The sequence below is a fragment of the Mustela lutreola genome, chromosome 11, assembly GCF_030435805.1.
Source record: "Mustela lutreola isolate mMusLut2 chromosome 11, mMusLut2.pri, whole genome shotgun sequence".
NCBI classification, from domain to species: Eukaryota; Metazoa; Chordata; class Mammalia; order Carnivora; family Mustelidae; genus Mustela; species Mustela lutreola.
Genome location: NC_081300.1, coordinates 13,698,384 through 13,722,510, shown reverse-complemented (window position 1 = coordinate 13,722,510; position 24,127 = coordinate 13,698,384). Strand labels below are relative to the sequence as shown.

The 24,127-nt window shown below is 43.6% G+C and overlaps 1 protein-coding gene across 6 annotated transcripts in view; it reads left to right on the top strand.

Moving 5' to 3' along the window:
* The window catches only part of ZCCHC2 (zinc finger CCHC-type containing 2), a 67,473-nt gene that overhangs the window by 15,783 nt on the left and 27,563 nt on the right, over positions 1-24,127 (top strand). For all 6 annotated transcript variants that reach the window (XR_009346147.1, XR_009346146.1, XR_009346145.1 and 3 more), the window contains exons 3-5: positions 2,920-2,996; positions 5,280-5,351; positions 9,592-9,704. Coding sequence is in view for 1 of the 6 variants with exons in the window: in XM_059140833.1 (XP_058996816.1) it covers positions 2,920-2,996; positions 5,280-5,351; positions 9,592-9,704 (262 nt within the window). In the remaining 5 variants the exon portion in view is untranslated. The remainder of the gene's footprint in view (positions 1-2,919; positions 2,997-5,279; positions 5,352-9,591; positions 9,705-24,127) is intronic.

Genomic DNA, 24,127 nt, shown 5'->3' with positions numbered 1-24,127 from the left:
AGTGAGAGAGGGAACACAAGCAGGGGCAGTGGGAGAGGGAGAAGACAGGGAGAAGTAGGCTTCATGCCAGGCAGGTGCCTGATGCTGGCAGGGCTCGATCCCGGGACCCTGGGATTATGACCTGAACGGAAGGTAGACGCTTAATGACGGAGTCACCCAGGCTTCCTGGTATGCGTGTGTTTTGTAAACTACAGGGGAAGGTTGCAGAATGCTAGTTACCTTGGTTAACTCTAATTCTTCTCTCTTTTTTGGAGTAGAGATATTCTCCAGGTCCTACGTTTGGCTCAGGCCCAAGTCCCTTACCTTTCGGATCTGCATCTGGGCTCCTGCTTCTCAACCCTTGGCCCGTCCTAGCTTGTGTTTACTTGGTTCTGCCTTGCAGTTGGTTTTCTTAAATCTAGTTGCATACTTTTGGAGTGCAGAAACCTTCACATTTTCCCAAAGTATTTGGTTGAGTGCTTTATCTGGAGAATGTGCTCAGCATTTCCTGAAAAAAGAAATTTTACGGAAGTTCACTGTAAGAAAGTGAAGAAATTTCTTACAAACCCATGCTTCCTACAGTAAGGCAGATTTCAAGAGGGCTGGGATGGGGGAATTGAAAGGACATTTCCATCTGAAAAGAAGGGAGCTCAGATATTCACTTCTCTTAATATTTGGGGAGTCCGTTAACCTGAGGGGAAAATTGAAATGGAAAACATAGACGCCCCCCGGGTAGCCTGGGCCCAGTGAAGTGTGTGCAGTAAGCGTCACACACAGTTATGGCAGCTTTGAATCAACATCATTTTGTCTCCTCTCAGGACCAACAATAGTCCTTTTTGTGTAGTGCATTTTTCCTCACAAGAGGAAAAATAGGTATGCATGTTTAATGTATTTTAAAAAGTCTACATAATTACCTATTCCAGCCTGTTCAAAACTATAGAACTACCTGACTGATCGTCTCCTTCAGCCACACTCATTGCACGTGCGAGTGACCCGAAGCAGAGTTTGCTTCTTCAATGAAGGTCCTTTTTTTTTTTTTTAATAGAAAATATTTTAGAAAAACAAAAAATGCATCAAAATGCTAACACCCACAAGATGGTACTATCGGTGATTTTTCTCACGTTCTTTAGTTTTGAACCAACGCATGTGATCTCTGCTGCTTAGTTTTAATTTATGAGGGCCGGAGGGATTTATGAGGGATGGCTTACCGGCCATCCCTCACCATACTCTTGTCTTGCTCATCTTGATTCTGAGAGATCAGGCTGAAGACCTAGCCCCATTCCCTTACCCCATAATGCCCCAGTGGTCCCCTATCCTTGCCTAGCCCACAGACTGGCGGAAGTAGAGGTGCTTTGTATTTTCTGAACGTAGATTGGTTCGGATGGTTGTTATTAAATAGCATCGTCCTTTACATAATTTAACAGGAAAGAAAACGGCGGCTCTCCTTGCCCTGCACTCGCCGTGGTTGTACCGCGTCAGATCTGAGGACTTCAGGCTTCCCACCTGGCTTTTGAGATTTTCTTTTGTTTCCATCCTCAGCATTTCTCGCCCAGTGAGGGGACCTTTTCCTAGAAGCGGGTCACCAAACACTGTATATGTATGGAAATTTGGCACAAAATAATGGTGGTGGTATCTTCTTTGTTAGGAATGTCTGCTTTCCCCCAAATGTCTGTTCCTTTCCCTTTCCTGTTTCCCCATTGCTCACTCTCCGTGGTCTACAACCGTCTTAATTCTTCTCTCTGCTTCTGTTACTTTGTGTATTCTCCTTCATCTATTTCAACTTTTTTCTCTCCGAGTAAAGTCTTTTCCTTTTCTTCACCATCTCCTGCCCCCTGAATTTAACAGTGACCCTAGTCTGTGGAATCCCTCTCCTGACTCCCATGACCTTTGTCATGTTCGTGACTACAGTCTCATTAGTGCTTACATGCTGTTTCTTCTTTTCAGACCCTGAGAAACAGCTGCTCTTGCCCCCCCCCCCCCAAGTCCCTGTATTGCGGTTAGTAGCCTGGCCGTTTTCAATTTGTAAAGACACTTACTTCCTGAAAGATGGTATTAAGTGAGTAGTTCCGGAATTTGCACATTTGCTTACTTCATTAATAAGGTGGCATCTTACCTAGTTCAATTCAGAGTTACGTATGTAATTTAGGACCACTACTTTAACTGTATATAGTCAGTTGTGAAAAATTTTGCTATAGTGAAGCTTTACAGTGAAGTTCATGAATAACATTACATTTATAATACTATTATATGATATTAAGGGTCCTGTTGAGAACAACAATTTTTAAATTCCCAATTGGAAAGAAATTTTTATCAGTTTTATGTATTACATTTGAAAGTTCTCTTTTCAGTTTACTTATTTTTTTTTAAAGACTTCATTTATTTATTTGACAGACAGAGATCACAAGCAGGCAGAGAGGAAGGGAAGCAGGCTCCCTGCTGAGCCAGAGAGCCCCGCAGGGCTCGATCCCAGGACCCTGGGATCACAACCCGAGCTGAAGGCAGAGGCCTTAACCCACTGAACCACCCAGGCGCCCCATAGTTCTTTTTTCAGTTTAAACAAAAATTGGGTATTTTCTAGTTCATACCTACCAGGCATGAAAAATTGAATAAAGTGCTGTCGGCGGTAATTGGAATAACAAACATTTTGGAGATGGTCCTCTAGAAAAATAATCTTTCCTGTAGGTGTATTTTATTTATTATTTATTGGTGCTTAACAGGATGCTCGGAGAACTGCTGAGGTCCTTGGCATGCTTAATGGATATAGGAAAAAATTCACGGATGAACAGCACGATGCTGTGCTTCTGCGCTTTTCAGTTTTATGTCGTGATTTAAGACCAGTAGTAAAGGTGAAGCTAAATAGCTTAGTCGTTTAGCACTTGTCGGACTGGGTGACCGAAGCCTGCATCTGTGGAACCAGTCCTCGTGTTTTCTCTCTTTCAGCTGTGCACATTGAGAAGATAATGTTGAAAGGAGTCCAGAGAAAAAGGGCTGACAAGTACTGGGAGTACACGTTCAAAGTAAGCCCCTCTGCCCCAACGGGCTCTCATGTACCGTGTTAAACAACCTTTCGGGAAAAATGAAAATTGATCTTTGGAAAAACTTACAGCAGGTTTGCTAATTTAAGAAAAAGCTGTACGTATACATACGTTTGTCTTAATTAAGGGAATGTCCTGTTTTCATATGTGCTGCATGGTTTGCCAAGTTTTTAATTGTATCACATTAAAGTTACTTGACGATTTTATTTAAAAAAAAAAAAAAAGTAAGAGCCTTTGATTTAAGGTGTAAGATATATCTTTAAAAGTAAAAGTAAACATTTTCTCTAGTATTTTTTAAATCGAGATCATGGGCCTTGTCTTTTCCTGGCATGGTTTTCCCTGGTATTTTTCTCCTCCTCTTCTTTCTCCACGAAGATTTTATTCCCTGGCCTTTGTCGCCTTGTCTTCTTATCTCTCATTGCTTTCCTGTCATTCTGTCCTTCAGACAGCTGTCTAGTTAACCGTAGAGTCCAGCTTTGTCCCTCCCCATGTCTCCTTTTTGCCTGTTGCCTCTCATGTGGATTCCTCGTCCACATCCTGCTTCCTCCTCCCTGCTCGGGCTTCACTGTCTAGCCCTTTCTCCCAAGGTTGGACTGAGCGCCTTGAAGCCCAACGGACCGACGCCACGTTTCTGTGCTCGCTCACTTCAGTTCTTCCCCAAAGGTATTGCTCGCCAAACTTTAGCTGTGCCTTTCTCATGAAGTCATTTCTGATGCCCCGGCAGAGTGTGTTTCCGTGCATTCCGCGGTATCCTTCCTTCACCAGCTTCCCGGTCTTCCGTTTGGGTGACGTTTTTCCTCTCCAGCAGGTTATTAGCTCATGGAGAGCAGGACTCTTCATCCTTTGTCATCCCACTGTGTCCGACTTGCTCAGTGCATTTGTTGAGTGAATGTCAGAGCTCTGGCTTCTGCTCCGTGTGAGGAGTAGCCTCAGATTGCAAATTTTAAGTCCTTGTCTCCACATATTTCACTTAACGTGATGACAACCTGTGGCACAAGCCACTGCACTCTCTTCAGGCAGTTACACAAGTACTCCGTTTGTTGTTGGAGCTCTTAGCTTATTTTTTCCTCCAAGCCTTTGTCATCCCCAGCCCTGGAACAGCCTTTCCCAGGCCATGGCACAGCTCCCACCCCTTCGACTCCTAGCCTGGCTCAAACGCTCCCTCCTGTGAGGTCTTTCTTGGCACCTTTCTGATGTGCTGTCCTGCTCCTGCCCCATGCCCTGTTCATTTTCTCTGGAGCCCGATCCCCGAGGGGAAGTCTTAACTATTCATTTGTTGTAATCTGTCTCATGCACCAGACCCTGAACCGCAGCCAGCAGAGACTTCGGCTGTCTTGTCCACTCCTGTGTCCCTTTCACTGAGAACAGGGTCTGACACAAGTAGCTGCTCAGTGAACGTTCGAATAATTAAAAATCACTTAAAAGATGTGCCAGTTAATGAGGATATTTGCTTTTAGGGTTGGTAGATACAATCTCTTATCTGTTATTAACTGTCTGATTAATAACGATATGACTAGCTGGTAAGACTGAGGTATTTGCATAATGTAAGTTTCACTTGGCTCAGATCATTGTAAAGTAGACATTATTAGTGGGCCGCCATCCAATCCACTGAATTAAAAGTGTCCAAGAGGGAAAGTGGCATAACAGATTTCAGTCTGGCTCTTCTGCTTCCTTGGGGTCAGACGTCAGTAAGGGAACCGTTAGAGTTTTAGTTTCTCCATCTGGAAATGGGAGATCATCAAACCTGCTCCATCCACCATAAAGGATTTTAAAGAATTGAGATAAAGATGAAATCTCTTCATAAGCCATTTATCCCATAAAAATACAATGTGGTACTATTGAAGAGGGGCAGTAAACTCTTAACTATTTCTCTGAAGAATTTATGTTTAATAATTTCCAGGAGATAGAATTTTTATCTTTCTTGCTATATAGATCTATACCGTCAGAAGTGTCATTTTAGAGTCATGCAACTTCTCCCTTTTGAAAAATTACTATAATGTAGTCACATTTTAAAAGACAACTTTACCAAACCATGTGGTGTGAAAGGAATTATTAAAACATTTTTTTGAGTAGAGTATGTCAATGTGCCATTAATTTTAACGATTTTGAGGAAATTAATGACAATGCCAGATTAACTTTATACTTCTAGTTGTTAATTTTAATAAAATTTAAGGCCCTTTGTTTTACATGTGGCTTTTTTCCAGCCAGTTCCTGCCTAAGAAATAACTATATAATATGTGTGTGTGTTTTTTTTTTTTTAATCAGGTAAATTGGTCTGATCTTTCAGTCACAACAGTAACAAAAACCCACCAAGAACTACAGGAATTTCTACTGAAGGTAAAAGTACAGATTTTGTTGTTAAAATGATTTTTACGTAGTATATAGAATCCAGAAACCTCAGTATCAAGACAGACACCAGGAAGGCTGAACTACGTATATGAAGGTTGACTTAGAATTCTCCACGAATATCACCTATAGAAAATGTCATGTTATTTTAAACCCAAGTTTTCTTATGTGACCCATAGAAGGAAATGAAGGGTTTTCCACATTTAAAAGAAGTGGAACCTTAATTCCTTGTTCCTTGTCAAGGTGTATATTAATGGTGGCTGCTTGCGAGGGTCCTTCCTGTGAAAGGGTGTGTCTGCACCATGGGAGGAAGCTTGTCAGCCTTTGTTGTGCTTCTGAGCCCTAACAGCTCTTCAGCTCGCTCTGTGGACTTCCTTAAATCCATGTCCCTTGGTTCCTTCTTTGAGTTCCAGCCACCCCTCACCCCCCACCCCACTGTGATAGACTCTCCAGAGTGTTGAGAATAAGGGATAATGGAAACATCTTCCATTGACCTGCAGACGTAAAAGGTATCTCAGGTCATTTTGGTCAAACTCTTGCCCGTTTCTTTAAATTCTATTTTATTGAAGTGTGTATGAGTCGAGCTAAATATTAAAAGGAGGAAATGGGCTTAAATGGTTAACCAGTACCTTCCTATTTCTCAATAAGCAAATATACTTTAAAATATTTTTCTAATAAGGAGATAGAAAGTCCAGAAGCCAGGGAACATTCCCAACTCCATTACTAACTTTTGGGTGAAGGTGGGATGTAGTTATTGAACCTGTAACATGGGAAACTTTCAGCATCGTGCTGGTTTCTAAGTTGTCTGCTCGTCACTGTAAAGGTAGTCTTTCAGATCACGTGGTGGGTCTCCATTCTGAAAGCTGGACATCACTGTGTCGCCAGGTGGCAGAACTAAGAGCAGCCTGGTAGGTGCTGGCTCTGTGGGTGACATGGTTCCGTGGGCTTTCACAGTGTTTGTCCACTAACACCCAGGGACAACTTGAATGTCTTCCTTCAGCTTATTTTAAAGTGCGCTTTCCTGGTTAAGGGCTGAGAGTGCCTTCTGCCACTTGAAGATGGTGACCTAACTGCGGGGCGGGGAGGGGTCATTCATTTCAGTTGGTGAAGGTCCCACATGGAAGGACGCGGCGCAGGAGCGCTGTTGTGCAGAGAAGAGGGCCCTCGGCTCCCCAGGAATACTAGCTCCTGGCTAACGGTCTGCCTGTTGAATAAGCTGGGAAGGGCTGGCCCGCACCACCGCCACACCTGTGCTTTTAAAATCTCTCCCATTTATATCTGACTTCTCTGTCTCAGTAGAATAAATCTATCCGAGTTGAAGGGCAAGTAGTCATGAACCGGTGTCCTACGGGTAGGAAATCAACGTGCTTTGTTTCTTTTTCTTGGGTTGCCCTTTCCATGGTGGAGTCTAACGCTGGAGGGTAGGTTGCAGGGAGATGGAGCTGAGGCTGAAATGTCTTGCATTGTGGAGTTGGCATGGTGGGGGTCCAGGGCTGCCACGTTTCAAGGCCAGTTCCCTGAGGCGTTATGGAATCGGGGTGCTACCCATCTGTCCCATGTGCTGCCAAGAGACTTCAATGGAGAGCATGTGACTGAACTCCAGCCTCGGGCCTGGCATGGGGCAGAGTCTCTTCTTTTGGGTTTCCCTAAGCTTCAGCTCATTCATTCTTTGTCCTGACAGATTTTTTTTGCAATTGTCCAATTTTTCTAAAAGCTTAAGTGCTTGAAGAAAATACCGCCCCCTCTAAGTCACTCTTCAGAATCATGGTAGTTAATGATACCTCTAGTTAGTCAACTTTTGAATATAGAATTTTTCTAAAGTGGGACAGATGCCTTATCATTACATGAAATAATTGGCAACGTTGCATGCTTCTGGAAACTAATTGCCTCTTCTCAAACATCCTTTCAAGTTTACCATTTATCTTAACTCCTTTTTACCTTTTAAAATTGTCTATGAAAGTTACGAGTCGAGGTGTCCTTTTGACAGCCTGTGCATACTAACAGCCTTTAACCTTTGTAGATGCTGTTTAACTGCACTTACTATTTGCTATAATGTGGAAGAGGGAGTCTGAGGTCAGCGCTTTCAACCCTTTTTTCCCACGTAAACGGCAGCCTCTGTCCTCGCACCCCGGCCCTCTTCCCCTGCTGCTCTGAAGCTGCGTCTGACAGCTGTCTGCATCTCACTGTGAGGCTGGAAGCTCCATGCAGGCAGGCTTCGTGGCTTCCTACACGGCTGTATCCACGGAGCCTACGGCAGGACCAAGGACAGGGTTGGGGTTTGACTCTTTGTTGATTGAACGAATGAGGGATGACTGAGAAGAGTTACGGAAACTGAATGAGAACGGTGGCTCTCCATTAGGCCTCAGTGTATTGAATTTTTTTTTCTTAAGATTTTATTTGAGAGAGAGGCAGAGATGGTGACAGAGCATGTACAGGGAGGAGAGGGAGACACACAGACTCCCCGCTGAACGGGGAGCCTGATGCGGGGCTTGATCCCAGAACCCCAAGATCATGACCTGAACTGAAGGCAGTCGCTTAACTGACGGAGTCATCCAGGCGCCCCAGGCCTCAAGGTTTTTAAAATGAAGCTTGTGCTAGCGAGGAGAAACGCTTCCCAAACTCTCTATGCTGGTGCGAGGCTGAGCTGGGGCCCGGGGGTGGGGGCTGGGCCTGGAACGCAGACCGAGAGGTGAGGAAATTCAAAAGTGAGTAGAATAGAAGAGACATGATTTAAAGCTGTATTTTTAGCAAATGTGCCTTCCTCTAGGACTAGAAATAGTCCTTGGAAATTGAAGATAAAAACCACTTGAAAATAAAGCATTTCGCAAATCCTGATGACTGCACATCCGTGCTCTGGCCCATCACGTGCGCCGTCGGTGACCAGGCGGAGACGTGTGTGCTCGTGCCTTCCGGCACTGCAAGGGCCAGCAGTGATTCCGCGGTGGGAACAGACCGCACCGAGGCTGGTTCGCCTTGGCTGTGTACAGATACTACGGAAATACATGCATAAAATGGGTACTACGGCATCTGTATTAAAATAATATAAATACTGAAATAGTCCTTTCTCTGGAAAATGTGTAGATTCGGGAGCTGTTTCTTCCCGATAGTGACCAGAGGCCTGGCTCTGCGCAGCGGGTGTGAGGGGGCCGGCAGGCCTCCCGCCGTGCCCCGAGGTCAGAGAACCAGAACCATTCTGACAAAACATCTTGATTCCATAGTCTCACTGCCTAGAATTAGTGATGCTTTATGCTGTCTTTGTGAAGTTTTCTTCTGTTCCTGAATTGTTGACTCAGAACGCGGATTTGTTGAGAGCAGCGTGTGAGCTGACAGTTTGTCACATTGTTCTCTTCCCACAGCTCCTCGGGGACTGTGTTAACGCTTCTGCTCCTCGTTTTAGTGAAAAGTGCCAGGAATGCAGGAGTTCGTTGTAAAGACTCATTATCAGAGGTTAAGTTTAAAACTTGAAATTCTTGAAAGACTTGGGAAGTTAGTTTTATAAGTGATTGCTTCATTAGGAATTTTTAAAAAGTGAGCTACTTAATAAACAAAATGACTTAAAGTTTTGTTTTTAAATAAAACCTTTCTTGGCCAAGTCATGATTTTCTGTGTGTGTGGCTGCTGGTACATCGCTGTGCGGGCACCACCGGCACGTGGCGGAGAGGGTTACTCACCCTTCAGTTAGTGCGTGAGCAAGACAGAGAGTTTTCGCCCCCCCCCCCACGCCCAGTTCTTTATGTGGTGCGTCGGCCTGTCAGTCTGGCATTGCCTGAGATTCAGATGCGGAGCAGGAGGCGCGAGGGTGGGAACTGTAAAGGCAGGGATAACACTTCTCGGAATCCTGCTTGAGGATTAAAATAACCGTGGCCCCGCTAGGCAAAATGTAGTTCCATGTCACTGAAGCGCTTCTGTGCGGATGGTCACTTCCATGTGGCACGTGGCACCTAGAACGTGAGCAGTTTGTGGGCGTGTCCCAGGAGCGCGCTGAAGGCTGCCGGGTTGTTCTGCCCTGTTCCAGAGCCCTGAGGTGTGCCCAGAAGGCAGAAGACCGTTTCCTAGTAGAAAAATCAGTGCTGCTTCAGTACGGGGCCTGTGTCCTGAAGATTTGGAGAAGGAACTGTTTTGGGATGATGACTGAGCAAGAGACATTTATCTTCCTTTCATGCCTCTGGTTTGTAACCTACTTAGTGTTAAGTGAAAGCTTAACATTGGCCTTGCTGTTTTTCTTTTCTAGCTCCCAAAGGAAGTGTCTTCAGAGACTTTTGACAAGACCATCTTAAGAGCCCTGAATCAGGGCTCATTGAAAAGGGAAGAACGGCGACATCCTGACCTAGAGCCCATCCTAAGGTAACCGTTCACTGGCGCGGTCACAGCGGTGTCACCGATGAGATAATAGGCATTGGGGGTCTTAGAATGGAGTTCAAGGGAGATCACTTTCTGTGGTCCTTCTTAAAATGGACTTTTTATCTGTGTGTTATTTGGGTCTAGGCTTACACTAGGAAACATCAAACTAATTACTTTGATCACTGGACTCCTCAACTCTCCGATATAAATAATTGCTTCTAAAATATACCAATATACAGTGACCCTCTTGTTTTCTCCATAAAATATTTATTAAAAGAGCTCCTTGTCCAAGAGCTCAACTTTAGAGATGTTTTCTATTTTAAGTTGTCAAGTAAGATTAGGCTAATGGGTTGGAAAGTAAAAGAAATTAATGCTCTGAAGACCAGCTCTTCTGTAGGGAGGGGAAGTTACAGTGGCGACAGCTGGGACACAGCGGGTCAGGCACAGCACTGGGGTCAGCTCCCGGAGCGTGCTGCGGGCAAGTGGGGTAATGGTGGCCCAGGGCCTCTGTGTGGACAGGATGGGTGTGGATGTGGGTAAACATGCTTATTTCGTGATGGCAAGTGGAGGGATCTCTTGCCTATTGGCTTCTATTTTTTCCTAAAGTAAGAATCTGCTTAAGAATGGCTACCCTGAGGGTGGGGACCGAAAGTTGGAGAGCAGAAGGGATGTCCAGGACTTGTGTGGGGACGTGCACAATCTGATGCAGGAAACCTCGTCGACTGGCCAGGGCGTGGAGCCCATTTGAGATGGAATATCAGTAAATTATAGTGGTCTCGGGCTTTCGTTCTGTGTGGATTTTTAAAAACATCTTTCCAGCATTTCAGGTTCAAGTGCTAGGAAAGCAGATGGTTGGATAAGGACTTTTTTGCGATGTGATGAAGGGACACCAGGGCAGAGGAGTTTAGGGAAGCACGTGCAGTGTTTAAAAACAGACCGCTTCCCAGTGTGAGGATAGGGGAGCCGGACAGGAGCGTGAACCGCAGTTGAAGAACCCAGCGCCGTGGGAGTAAGCGGTAATGAAGCCGGTCAGAGCCTGAAATGCCTGAATTAGGGAATTCCGAGGCGGACCGGTGGCTGTGACTCTGAGAGGTTTGGGGTGTGGTTTCCGTGATTGTTAAATTGCTGCAACTCCCCCTTCTGTGAGGGTTTCCCTTTAGGAGAGAGAAATGAGGGCAGTCATGGCCAAGGAAACAATGCCGTTTTCCTGGCGACTTGTAGGGATTAATAAGTAAACTAAGGAAAAGCAGAGTTGAAACATACGGGCTAGATTCTGGGCTTGAGGGGGGCATCCCGCCCACCGTCCGAGGCCAGGAGTGGGCAGAGGGGGTGTTGCTCAGTGCCTGGCGCTTCCCCTGTGCCGGGGAGCCAGCACTCTCAGGATGGGGCGGGCTGGGAAGAAGGGAGGATGTTCGCTTCCCGAGGGACAGAAGCAGAAATCTGGGAAGGAGAGGGGTGTGTTGTGTGTTCATTGAATGACACGATCCAGGGTCGAGCAGAGGCAGACACAGACGGAGGAAATCCCTGGGGAAGAGGCAGCAAGGCTAAGAGCCCAGAGTGTTGGCTGATCCCCCGTGTGGGCTTGGAAAGTTCTAGACACCTTAGAGGACCAGGAATGGGGGAGACAGCGAGGCAGGGGCTAAGCCGAGTATGACTGCGGGAGAGTGACTATGACAGAGGGCACAGTGTCTGGAAGGCAGCTGCAGTGGAGTCCCCCCACCTTTGCAGCCCTCGTGATAGGGCAGGGGAGCACCCCCACCTGGACGGGCTCACAGGCTTCTAATCCAAGCAGGGAGGTGCGCAGCTGTTCATTGAAGACCTGGCTCTCTGGGGTGGCTCAGCACGCCCAGCGGGAGGGCTCAGAGACAGCCGGGGAGCGAGTGGTCACCGAGCATTCCGGGGATGATGGTGAGGGAGAGGTGGTCAAATTCCAGGGTCCCCTGTGCTACTCAAAAGTCAGGGAGCTCCTGCATCCCTGGGGATCTCATAAAGGTGCAGATTCTTAGCCCACAGTGCAGGAATGGGCTTGGTCCTGCGATGTACTGGGCTGTGGAGTGCTCCTGGTCTGCGAGGCACGCGCTGAGCACCCGGCCGTAGGGGGTGGGGAGCACTCAGACCGCTGCCTCCAAGGTGACTCAGGAGGGAGCTTCTCCAGCTGTGACCCTGGGGGGCGGAAGGCCGTCTGGAGCATGAACCTGGCCTGCGGCCCAGGAGGAGATAGAGAGGAGGCCAGCTGGCAGGCTCTGGGGTGTGGAGAGCGGCGGAGTGTGCATCTTTAGGACATCTCCAGGAGGAAGTCCTCTTTCACCCTGTCCATGCTGGCGTCGGGGTCTGCTTTGTTCCCAGCCGGACGGTGCTGGCTACGAGGCCTTTACCTTTACCTTTACGTGCCTGAGACCCTATGGCTGACCAGTCATAGACCCCCAGTCCTATTGCATACTGTTCCCGTTGAGGGGGATAAAATACAGTAAAGTCTTACTTCGTATATTTGTATATAGACTGCTCCGTATAGAGTCACTCAGTTTGTTTCCGTAGCTTGAGGCTTTCTTAATAAATCTGACAGATGCTCAATATAGAACTTTTTTTTTTTTTTAAGATTTTATTTATTTATTTGATAGAGATCACAAGTAGTCAGAGAGGCACACAGAGAGAGAGAGAGAGGAAGGGAAGCAGGCTCCCCGCCGAGCAGAGAGCCTGATGCGGGGCTGGATCCCAGGACCCTGGGATTATGACCTGAGCCAAAGGCAGAGGCTTCAACCCACTGAGCCACCCAGGTGCCCCAATATAGAACATTTGGGAAATACAGAAAAGTAATGAAAAGATAACAGTTACTCAAATAACTATTACTGACATTTAAAATTTTCCTTTTAGTTTTTTGTTTTGCTTGTAATATTAGTGAGCTAAGTTTTATATCTATTTTCCTTCTCACAGTATAAGGATTTTCTGTTTAATTCTTCAAGATTATTTTGAATGGCTACAGAGTATGTCCCATCAGGCTGTGTAATCCTTTGACTCTTTCTTTGTTGGGAAGAAAGACAGTTTCATCCCCCCCCCATACAGCTTTGACCATTTTTATGCATAAAAAACTTTCCAGATTTATGAGTTATTACTGAAGAGAGAGTGTAATTGATTTACTGATTTAAAGAATATGATCCTCTTTTAGAATCTCTGATAATACATATATTATTATTTTTCTTATGAAAATGTTACATAAACAGTATTTACTGTTAGTGTTTGAGTTTACTAGTTCATTAGAGCTTGGCTAGATTTGAGTATCATTTTAAAAAGTATTTCCTCATTTGGTAGGAGAATGATTATCTCACTGGCTTAATGTTCACTTTCATTGTTAGTGAAATTCAGTATCTTTTTCTAAGTTTAGCCTTTTGTGTATTTTTTAAGATCATCTGTCCTTTACCATTTATCTTTGTAGGTCTTCGTGTTTTTAGACTTTTAACAACTTAACTTTAGTAGTATAACGTTTCTCAGTGATGATTTCTTAGATGAAGATTAAAATACTATATTAGGTCTATGTGTCTATGTTTCTGTGTTTCAGTTTATCTCTTCATGAATACAAAGTCATTCCCAGGCTGTTTGTTAAATGTTAGGTGCATCTCTGTAGCCATATGGGGAAAAAGTTAGGCTAGAACCATATGTCATTCCTTACATCAAAATTAACTCTAGATGGCTCAGATTTATTTTTTTTAAGATTTTATTTTATTTTTTTAAGGCTTTATTTATTTATTTGACAGAGATCACAAGTAGGCAGAGAGGCAGGCAGAGAGAAGCAGGCAGGGAGAGAGAAGCAGGCTCCCTGCTGAGCTGAGAGCCTGATGTAGGACTTGATCCCAGGACCCTGAGATCATGACCTGAGCCGAAGGCAGCAGCTTAACCCACTGAGCCACCCAGGTGCCCCTAAAGATTTTATTTATTTGACAGAGATCACAAGTAGGCAGAGGGGCAGGCAGAGAGAGGAAGACCCAGGCTCCCTGCTGAGCAGAGAGCCCGTTGCGGGGCTCAATCCCATGACCCTGGGATCATGACCTGAGCCTAAGGCAGAGGCTTTAACCCACTGAGCCACCCAGGTGCCCTAAATTTTAAATATTTTTAATTTAGTTTTTTTTTTTTTTTTTAAACATAAATTTCTTTTGGGTGGGGAGGGGCAGAGGGAGAGAAATCTTTAGCAGGCCTGAGATCATGACCTGAGCCAAAGTCAAGTTGGATACTTAGCTAAGTGAGCCACCTTGGTACCCCTAAATTTAGCTTAGTTTGCTTTTATTTTTTAAAGATTTTATTTATTTATTTGACAGATCACAAGTAGGCAGAGAGACAGAGAGAGAGGGGAAAGCAGGCTCCCCGCCAAGCAGAGAGCCCGACCTAGGGCTTGATCCCAGGACCCCAAGATCATGACCCGAGCCAAGGGCAGAGGCTTAGCCCATTGAGCCACCCAGGTGCCCCCCTAAATTTAGTTTTAATTAAAGTATAGTCATCATACAACATTGTGTTAGTTTCAGGTATGTAACACAGCAGTCTGACAATTACGTATGTAATAGGATAACAGGACAACATGAGTGGTCCCCATCTGTCACTACACAAAGTTATAGTATCATTGACTATAGTCCCATGACTTACTTATTTTATAACTGGAAGTTTGTAATTTTATTTTTGTACCTCTTAATTTAATTTTATACCTCTTAATTTTGTACCTCTTAATTTAATTTTCGGTATTGGAGAATGTTTCTATTGTTTTGTTCATTTTTTAGATTCTACATATAAGTGAAATCATATGGTGTTTGTCTCTCTCTTTCTGGCTTATTTCGCTTAATGTAATACCCTCTAGGTCCATCTGTGTTGTCCCAAATGGCAAGATTTCATTTTTTTTTAGTGGCTGAGTAGTATTCCATGGTGTGTACCACATTTTCTTCACTTGATCTTAGCCCGAAGCCAAGAATTGATCCATTCGCCTGTTGATGGGCACATGGGTTGCTTTCGCGTCTTGGCTGTTGTGAGTAAGGCTGCGCTCAGTACAGCGGTGCGCATGGCTCTGCTGATTCGCGTTTTCCTGTTCTTTGCGTAAATATTCAGAGGTGGTATTCCTGGATTGTGCAGTACTTCTATTTTTAATACTTTGAGGCCCCTCCGTGCTGTTCTCATGGTGGCTGTACCGTTCACATCCCCAGCAGCAACGCACAAGATTCCCTTTTCTCCACATCCTCACTGACACTTGTTATTTCTTGTCTTTTTGATACTAGCTATTCTGACTGGCGTAGGCTGATGTTGTGGGATTTCTAGTAATTTATCATACAGGAGTAGTCCCACTGTCATGCAAAGATTGAGTGCTGTAACTTTTGACTAGAAAAGACTAGAAATAGCTAGATGTTGATGGAGACTTGGTTAACTCACAGGATGAGTCATTTTAATGTCATGGGACATTCATTGGAATGCTCTGTGGCCTTACTGCAGAAGAACAACAGAGAGCAGAAGGTGCCTTCCGGAGTGCTGGGGGAGAGCCAGGCAAGAACAATTACTAGAATGTCGCCATTTTAAAGGATATGTACGTGTTTGTGAGCAAAGAATATTTCTGAAAAACAGTAGTAAAGATGCGTGTGTCCAGGGAAGAAGAGGGGCTCTGGGAGTAGGAATGAGACCGGCTGTTCACTTGGTAGCTTCTGAATTTGGGCCATATATGTTCTTCACTTACTTCGAAAGGCTTGAAGCTATCCCTCTCTTGAAACACGATCAATTTACTTTTTGTGGGTGGGATAGTTTCTGTTATTTTTATTGTTTGTTTTGGATTTATTTTGTTTCACCAAGTGAGACCAGGATTGAAATCTATTTTTCTTTCCAAACAATGAATTGATTCTTTCCTATAGTACTGATTTCCCACGTTTCTAGGTAGATAACATGTTCCTGGATTTTTCCTCTCAACAATCTTATTTTTGTTCCAGGATCACTTTTTAATTATTAGAACCCTTAGAGTTTATTAGTAGCTGACCGATCTGGTTTTTGTGCTGCTGGTGCTGTTTCTGAAATACTCGTCCGTGTTCTCAGGCATCTGTTATTCAGCTTAGGTATTAGAACTTGATGCATATGACCTCTAGGAGATGCGCTAAGCGGTGGTTCAAGCCGTAGTAATCCCAGTGCCTGCGCTCTTCAGAGGGCTGTCCTTTTTAACAGTCCTCATCGAGTCCCTCCCTGTCCCGAACACATACGTCCTCAAGCCACTCAGAGCAAGGCCGGAGGCAGCAGCTCTTTCGGAGGACGCACCTTAAGGGACTAGAAAAGGGGCCTAAGTGGAGTGAGGCGTCATTCAGTCACAGGGATGGTGCTGGGAGGCCTGGCACGGTGGGAGAGGTGGCCGGCAGGCGCTCGAGCTCCCCTGGTGTCAGGAGGGCACCTGCACGGGAGGTGGGAGGGAGCAGGAGTGGGAATAGATGCCTACGGGGTTGACCTGATGGAAGTATGTTAAGAACCGTGAGGCGCAGGTGTCTTTCTGTTGGGGAACGGGGTTACAGTACAGGAAGGAAGACCGCCAGAATGCACCCTGGAGCATCTGATTGGCATCGAAGATAGGGACGTGACTTTGGGTATATATACGGAAATAAATACGGCTGTGTGCGTACACCTGTGCTCCCTGGCCTTGTTCTTTGAGAAGGTCTGGAAGCAGCCACAGCCAGTTGCCATGGGAATGCCTGGTGCCCAGAGCTTGACTTGTAGCCATTCCGCTCTGCACGGAACTAGGGCTCCTCGGAGGAAGAAGTGATCGTAGTGCTGGCGCAGGAGCAGTGTGAGGTGGGCCTTCTGGGCCAGACGGTGTGCCAGCGCTCCGGGAGTGGAGCGGCTCGGTCACGGGGCTCCAGACACCGGCTTGAAGGGGCTCCTATGGTCCTATCTGGAGCAAATCGAACATCAAAATAAGTAAAACAGTAACATCGAATAGAGGAGAAAGCCACGAGTCCTTGTTGAAATAAATAATGAGTAGCTTGAATGAGGATATTTTATAGTATCAAAGTCCTTTCCCACACAGTAATGCTTATTATTCCTAAAAGGAGGAAGGGCGGCTTTAGAGTGGTGAAGCCCAACAGGTCCCTCTCTAATCCAGGACCGGGAACTTGGTGAGTGATAGGGCGTCAGTCAGAATCACCACACAATAGGCTGTAGCAAAAAAAAAACAAAGCCTTAGTCCTCTAAGATTCCTGCTACGAATCTGGAATCTGGTCGCGAGGGCACATCAGACAAACCAAAGTTGTGACCATTCCATAAACCACAGGGGCTGTCCTCTTAAAACCATGAGAGCCACGGGAGGGCCGAGGAGCTCCCATGGTAGCTGGGTGCGGCATAGGACCTGAACTGGGTCTTGGTGGTAAAAAGGACACTTCAGAGTCAGTTGGAGAAACTTGAATGGGGCCTGAGGATTAGGTCTTAATTTATCATGAAGTGATAATGTCCCATTATTGATTGCGAGAGAATGTCTTTGTAGGAGATACCGATGTCTCGCCAGGGGTTAGGGTGTCCGAGATCAGCTGTTGATGGTTCAGAAAGGTATTTTTTACTGTATTTGCAACTTCTCTCTAAGTGTGAGTTTTTTTAAGAGGGGAAAAAATTTTTCCATAAGGAGCCACTTTTAGAAATTTGGTTCCTGGCTAAGATGGCAATTAAGAAGTATGTGTCTGACTCTTCCTTATTAACAGCTTTTAGGGTTCTCCTCAGTGATGATCATGGAGGCGTGTGGGTGCGTGTGTTTTAAGATCATTTTTACTATAAAGGTGTTATTTGAGCTACTTGTGAAGAATGTAGAGGAAGGTGTGATGCTGAAAGTCCTGAATTGCCCTTTCTCCACATTTGGTCACTAGAAATAGCCTTCCTTACAAAAATTTTATGTAACTTTTCAGAAATTTTCTGTGCATATGCATACCCTTGTATTTATGTATTTGTGCATATTTACTGTGCAAATGAAATTATCCTATGCACACTTTCCTGCCACTTACTCTTTATTAAATATATTGGACATGGTAGTACATCGGTACATGTCAAAAGATTGCTGCCTTTTGCTTTGCCACATAATCTATTTTTATTGGTATCATAAAGAGTGTACTTAATGACTGTTCTGATTCCAAGTATTCTGAGACTACAAACAGTATTACAGTGAATATCCATTTGGATGTGTTTATCTGTGAGAGAAATTTTTAGAATTGAACTTGTTTGGCCATAAGTTATGCATTTTTAAATATGTGATGATTCCAAGTTACTTCTGAAGATTCTAAGGAGGTAGCAGCCCTTGATACCCTGGAAGTCTTGCATTTGGATCTCTGTACCTCAGCAGATGTAAGATATTCTCCATCTCTCATCTTTGCCAATCTTAGAGAGGAAGACTGTATCTTTTTTTTTTTTTTTAAAGATTTTATTTATTTATTTGACGGAGAGATCACAAGTAGGCAGAGAGAGAGGAGGAAGCAGGCTCCCTGCTGAGCAGAGAGCCCGATGTGGGGCTCAATCCCAGGTCCCTGAGTTCATGACCTGAGCCAAAGGCAGAGGCTTAACCTTCACTGAGCCACCCAGGGGCCCCGAACACTGTATCTTATTTTAGTCTGTATTTGAGTCAGTAGTTAGTCTCTATGTGCACTTTCCTGTGAATGGCTTTTTCAGTCCTTTCCACTTTCTATTGGTCTTACTGATTTATAAATTATTTGTTGAATTAAAGAAAGGAGCCCTGTTTGTTGTTATTTCTTGACCATGTGGGCAGTTTAAATTTTTCTGAGATAGGATTTATCAATCTTTTTCTCTGACGGTTTTAGGGTTTTGTATCCTGCTTGGAAAGACTGTACTCTTCAAAAACTATATTTTTAGACTATGCCCCCCCCCATATTTCCCTTAAAAAAAATCTTTGATTTGTGTGACTGGTTTGTGGTCCCAAAACCATTAATAGGATGTGAGAAGACCTCATTCTCAGTTTGTGAATTTGGGGTTAGTATGATTATCATTCATGTCACTTAAGAAAAGGAGCGATTGTAGAGGAAGGGGCAGTTATTGTACATGGGAAATAGAAAATGAGCTTATCGGAGCAGTAGAGATGGGGCTGGTACAGGACGTGGTGCTTGAGTTCAGTTCCAGATCACTGTAAATTAGGAAGAGAGAAATATGGCACTGAAATGTACCTTTGGGGTTGGGTGGTTTTTGTCCTTTCAAAATATAATCTCGTTTTTCTTATTTAATATGTTAGTTTATAGCCAGTTTGGTTTTTATAGACAGGTATGATTACCATTTTGTGGTTCTGCATTCCTGAAATCTTGACTTTAGTGTGGATGCCAGTTTCCAGCCTGTGCCTTGATCTCAGGTGCGGCTTGTCTGCGTGGCTCAGTGTTCGCAAGGTGGACCCGCACTCGGTTCATGGATCGGTGGGTGGTATCTAGGCTGTCTCTTGGGATTCAAGCCTGAATTAAAGGTGTGTCTGTCTGTCTGTCGGTGGACAGGCTGGTGTGTAAATGTAACCAGTAACAGGTTTCGCCACTGCTGTTGGGTTTTAATCCCCAGCTGTAGGTAATGTGTTCAGACCTGGAAATTTAGATCAGCTCGTTGCTCGGTTTTCCTCCCATCTCTTCATTTCCCCTGTTTGTCTTCCAATTGAATATTTATTTCCACATTTGCATACCAAGAAGCAATTCTGCCTAATGTACAAGGTAATTTTGGTCCACAGGGTCATCTCTTGGTACAGTATCTAATGACTTTATAATTAATATGAATGACAGGTCAAACACCTTGGGGAGAAATTTAAGAATTTTTTTTTTTTTTTTTTTTTTTTTTTTATTTTTTATAAACATATATTTTTTATATACATATATTTTTATCCCCAGGTCTGTGAATCACCAGGTTTACACACTTCACAGCACTCACCAAATCACATACCCTCCCCAATGTCCATAATCCCACCCCCTTCTCCCCAACCCCCTCCCCCCGGCAACCCTCAGTTTGTTTTGTGAGATTAAGAGTCACTTATGGTTTGTCTCCCTCCCAATCCCATCTTGTTTCATTTATTCTTCTACCCACTTAAGCCTCCATGTTGCATCACCACTTCCTCATATCAGGGAGATCATATGATAGTTGTCTTTCTCTGCTTGACTTATTTCGCTAAGCATGATACGCTCTAGTTCCATCCATGTTGTTGCAAATGGCAAGATTTCATTTCTTTTGATGGCTGCATAGTATTCCATTGTGTATATATACCACATCTTCTTGATCCATTCATCTGTTGATGGACATCTAGGTTCTTTCCATAGTTTGGCTATTGTGGACATTGCTGCTATAAACATTCGGGTGCATGTGTCCCTTTGGATCACTACATTTGTATCTTTAGGGTAAATACCCAATAGTGCAATTGCTGGGTCATAGGGCAGTTCTATTTTCAACATTTTGAGGAACCTCCATGCTGTTTTCCAGAGTGGCTGCACCAGCTTGCATTCCCACCAACAGTGTAGGAGGGTTCCCCTTTCTCCGCATCCTCGCCAGCATCTGTCATTTCCTGACTTGTTGATTTTAGCCATTCTGACTGGTGTGAGGTGATATCTCATTGTGGTTTTGATTTGTATTTCCCTGATGCCAAGTGATATGGAGCACTTTTTCATGTGTCTGTTGGCCATCTGGATGTCTTCTTTGCAGAAATGTCTGTTCATGTCTTCTGCCCATTTCTTGATTGGATTATTTGTTCTTTGGGTGTTGAGTTTGCTAAGTTCTTTATAGATTCTGGACACTAGTCCTTTATCTGATATGTCGTTTGCAAATATCTTCTCCCATTCTGTCAGTTGTCTTTTGATTTTGTTAACTGTTTCCTTTGCTGTGCAAAAGCTTTTGATCTTGATGAAATCCCAGTAGTTCATTTTTTCCCTTGCTTCCCTTGCCTTTTGCGTTGTTCCTAGGAAGATGTTGCTGCGGCAGAGGTCGAAGAGGTTGCTGCCCGTGTTCTCCTCAAGGATTTTGATGGATTCCTTTCGTACATTGAGGTCCTTCATCCATTTTGAGTCTATTTTTGTGTGTGGTGTAAGGAAATGGTCCAATTTCATTTTTCTGCATGTGGCTGTCCAATTTTCCCAGCACCATTTATTGAAAAGGCTGTCTTTTTTCCATTGGACATTCTTTCCTGCTTTGTCGAAGATTAGTTGACCATAGAGTTGAGGGTCTATTTCTGGGCTCTCTATTCTGTTCCATTGATCTATGTGTCTGTTTTTGTGCCAGTACCATGCTGTCTTGATGATGACAGCTTTGTAATAGAGCTTGAAGTCCGGAATTGTGATGCCACCAACGTTGGCTTTCTTTTTCAATATCCCTTTGGCTATTCGAGGTCTTTTCTGGTTCCATATAAATTTTAGAATTATTTGTTCCATTTCTTTGAAAAAGATGGATGGTACTTTGATAGGAATTGCATTAAATGTGTAGATTGCTTTAGGTAGCATAGACATTTTCACAATATTTATTCTTCCAATCCAGGAGCATGGAACATTTTTCCATTTCTTTGTGTCTTCCTCAATTTCTTTCATGAGTACTTTATAGTTTTCTGAGTATAGATTCTGTGTCTCTTTGGTTAGGTTTATTCCTAGGTATCTTATGGTTTTGGATGCAATTGTAAATGGGATTGACTCCTTAATATCTCTTTCTTCTGTCTTGCTGTTGGTGTAGAGAAATGCAACTGATTTCTGTGCATTGATTTTATATCCTGACACTTTACTGAATTCCTGTATAAGTTCTAGCAGTTTTGGAGTGGAGTCTTTTGGGTTTTCCACATATAGTATCATATCATCTGCGAAGAGTGATAATTTGACTTCTTCTTTGCCGATTTGGATGCCTTTAATTTCCTTTTGTTGTCTGATTGCTGAGGCTAGGACCTCTAGTACGATGTTGAATAGCAGTGGTGATAATGGACATCCCTGCCGTGTTCCTGACCTTAGCGGAAAAGCTTTCAGTTTTTCTCCATTGAGAATGATATTTGCGGTGGGTTTTTCATAGATGGCTTTGATGATATTGAGGTATGTGCCCTCTATCCCTACACTTTGAAGAGTTTTGATCAGGAAGGGATGTTGTACTTTGTCAAATGCTTTTTCAGCATCTATTGAGAGTATCATATGGTTCTTGTTCTTACTTTTATTGATGTGTTGTATCACATTGACTGATTTGCGGATGTTGAACCAACCTTGCAGCCCTGGAATAAATCCCACTTGGTCGTGGTGAATAATCTTTTTAATGTACTGTTGAATCCGATTGGCTAGTATTTTGTTGAGTATTTTCGCATCTGTGTTCATCAAGGATATCGGTCTATAGCTCTCTTTTTTGGTGGGATCCTTGTCTGGTTTTGGGATCAAGGTGATGCTGGCCTCATAAAATGAGTTTGGAAGTTTTCCTTCCATTTCTATTTTTTGGAACAGTTTCAGGAGAATAGGAATTAGTTCTTCTTTAAATGTTTGGTAGAATTCCCCCGGGAAGCCGTCTGGCCCTGGGCTTTTGTTTGTTTGGAGATTTTTAATGACTGTTTCAATCTCCTTACTGGTTATGGGTCTGTTCAGGCTTTCTATTTCTTCATGGTTCAGTTGTGGTAGTTTATATGTTTCTAGGAATGCATCCATTTCTTCCAGATTGTCAAATTTATTGCCGTAGAGTTGCTCATAGTATGTTCTTATAATAGTTTGTATTTCCTTGGTGTTAGTTGTGATCTCTCCTCTTTCATTCATGATTTTATTTATTTGGGTCCTTTCTCTTTTCTTTTTGATAAGTCGGGCCAGGGGTTTATCAATTTTATTAATTCTTTCAAAGAACCAGCTCCTAGTTTCGTTGATTTGTTCTATTGTTTTTTTGGTTTCTATTTCATTGATTTCTGCTCTGATCTTTATGATTTCTCTTCTCCTGCTGGGCTTAGGGTTTCTTTCTTGTTCCTTCTCCAGCTCCTTTAGGTGTAGGGTTAGGTTGTGTACCTGAGACCTTTCTTGTTTCTTGAGAAAGGCTTGTACCGCTATATATTTTCCTCTCAGGACTGCCTTTGTTGTGTCCCACAGATTTTGAACCGTTGTATTTTCATTATCATTTGTTTCCATGATTTTTTTCAATTCTTCTTTAATTTCCCGGTTGACCCATTCATTCTTTAGAAGGATACTGTTTAGTCTCCATGTATTTGGGTTCTTTCCAAACTTCCTTTTGTGGTTGAGTTCTAGCTTTAGAGCATTGTGGTCTGAAAATATGCAGGGAATGATCCCAATCTTTTGATACCGGTTGAGTCCTGATTTAGGACCGAGGATGTGATCTATTCTGGAGAATGTACCATGTGCACTAGAGAAGAATGTGTATTCTGTTGCTTTGGGATGAAATATTCTGAATATATCTGTGATGTCCATCTGGTCCAGTGTGTCATTTAAGGCCTTTATTTCCTTGCTGATCTTTTGCTTGGATGACCTGTCCATTTCAGTGAGGGGAATATTAAAGTCCCCTACTATTATTGTATTGTTGTTTATGTGTTTCTTTGATTTTGTTATTAATTGGTTTATATAGTTGGCTGCTCCCACGTTGGGGGCATAGATATTTAAAATTGTTAAATCTTCTTGTTGGACAGACCCTTTGAGTATGATATAGTGTCCTTCCTCATCTCTTATTACAGTCTTTGGCTTAAAATCTAATTGATCTGATATAAGGATTGCCACTCCTGCTTTCTTCTGATGTCCATTAGCATGGTAAATTCTTTTCCACCCCCTCACTTTAAATCTGGAGGTGTCTTCGGGCTTAAAATGTGTTTCTTGGAGGCAACATATAGATGGGTTTTGTTTTTTTATCCATTCTGATACCCTGTGTCTTTTGACAGGGGCATTTAGCCCATTCACATTCAGGGTAACTATTGAGAGATATGAATTTAGTGCCATTGTATTGCCTGTAAGGTGACTGTTACTGTATATGGTCTCTGTTCCTTTCTGATCTACCACTTGTAGGCTCTCTCTTTGCTTAGAGGACCCCTTTCAATATTTCCTGTAGAGCTGGTTTGGTATTTGCAAATTCTTTCAGTTGTTGTTTGTCCTGGAAGCTTTTAATCTCTCCTTCTATTTTCAATGATAGCCTAGCTGGATATAGTATTCTTGGCTGCATGTTTTTCTCGTTTAGTGCTCTGAAAATATCATGCCAGCTCTTTCTGGCCTGCCAGGTCTCTGTGGATAAGTCAGCTGCCAATCTAATATTTTTACCATTGTATGTTACAGACTTCTTTTCCCGGGCTGCTTTCAGGATTTTCTCTTTGTCATTGAGACTTGTAAATTTTACTATTATGTGACGGGGTGTGGGCCTATTCTTATTTATTTTGAGGGGCATTCTCTGAACCTCCTGAATTTTGATGCTTGTTCCCTTTGCCATATTGGGGAAATTCTCCCCAATAATTCTCTCCAGTATACCTTCTGCTCCCCTCTCACTTT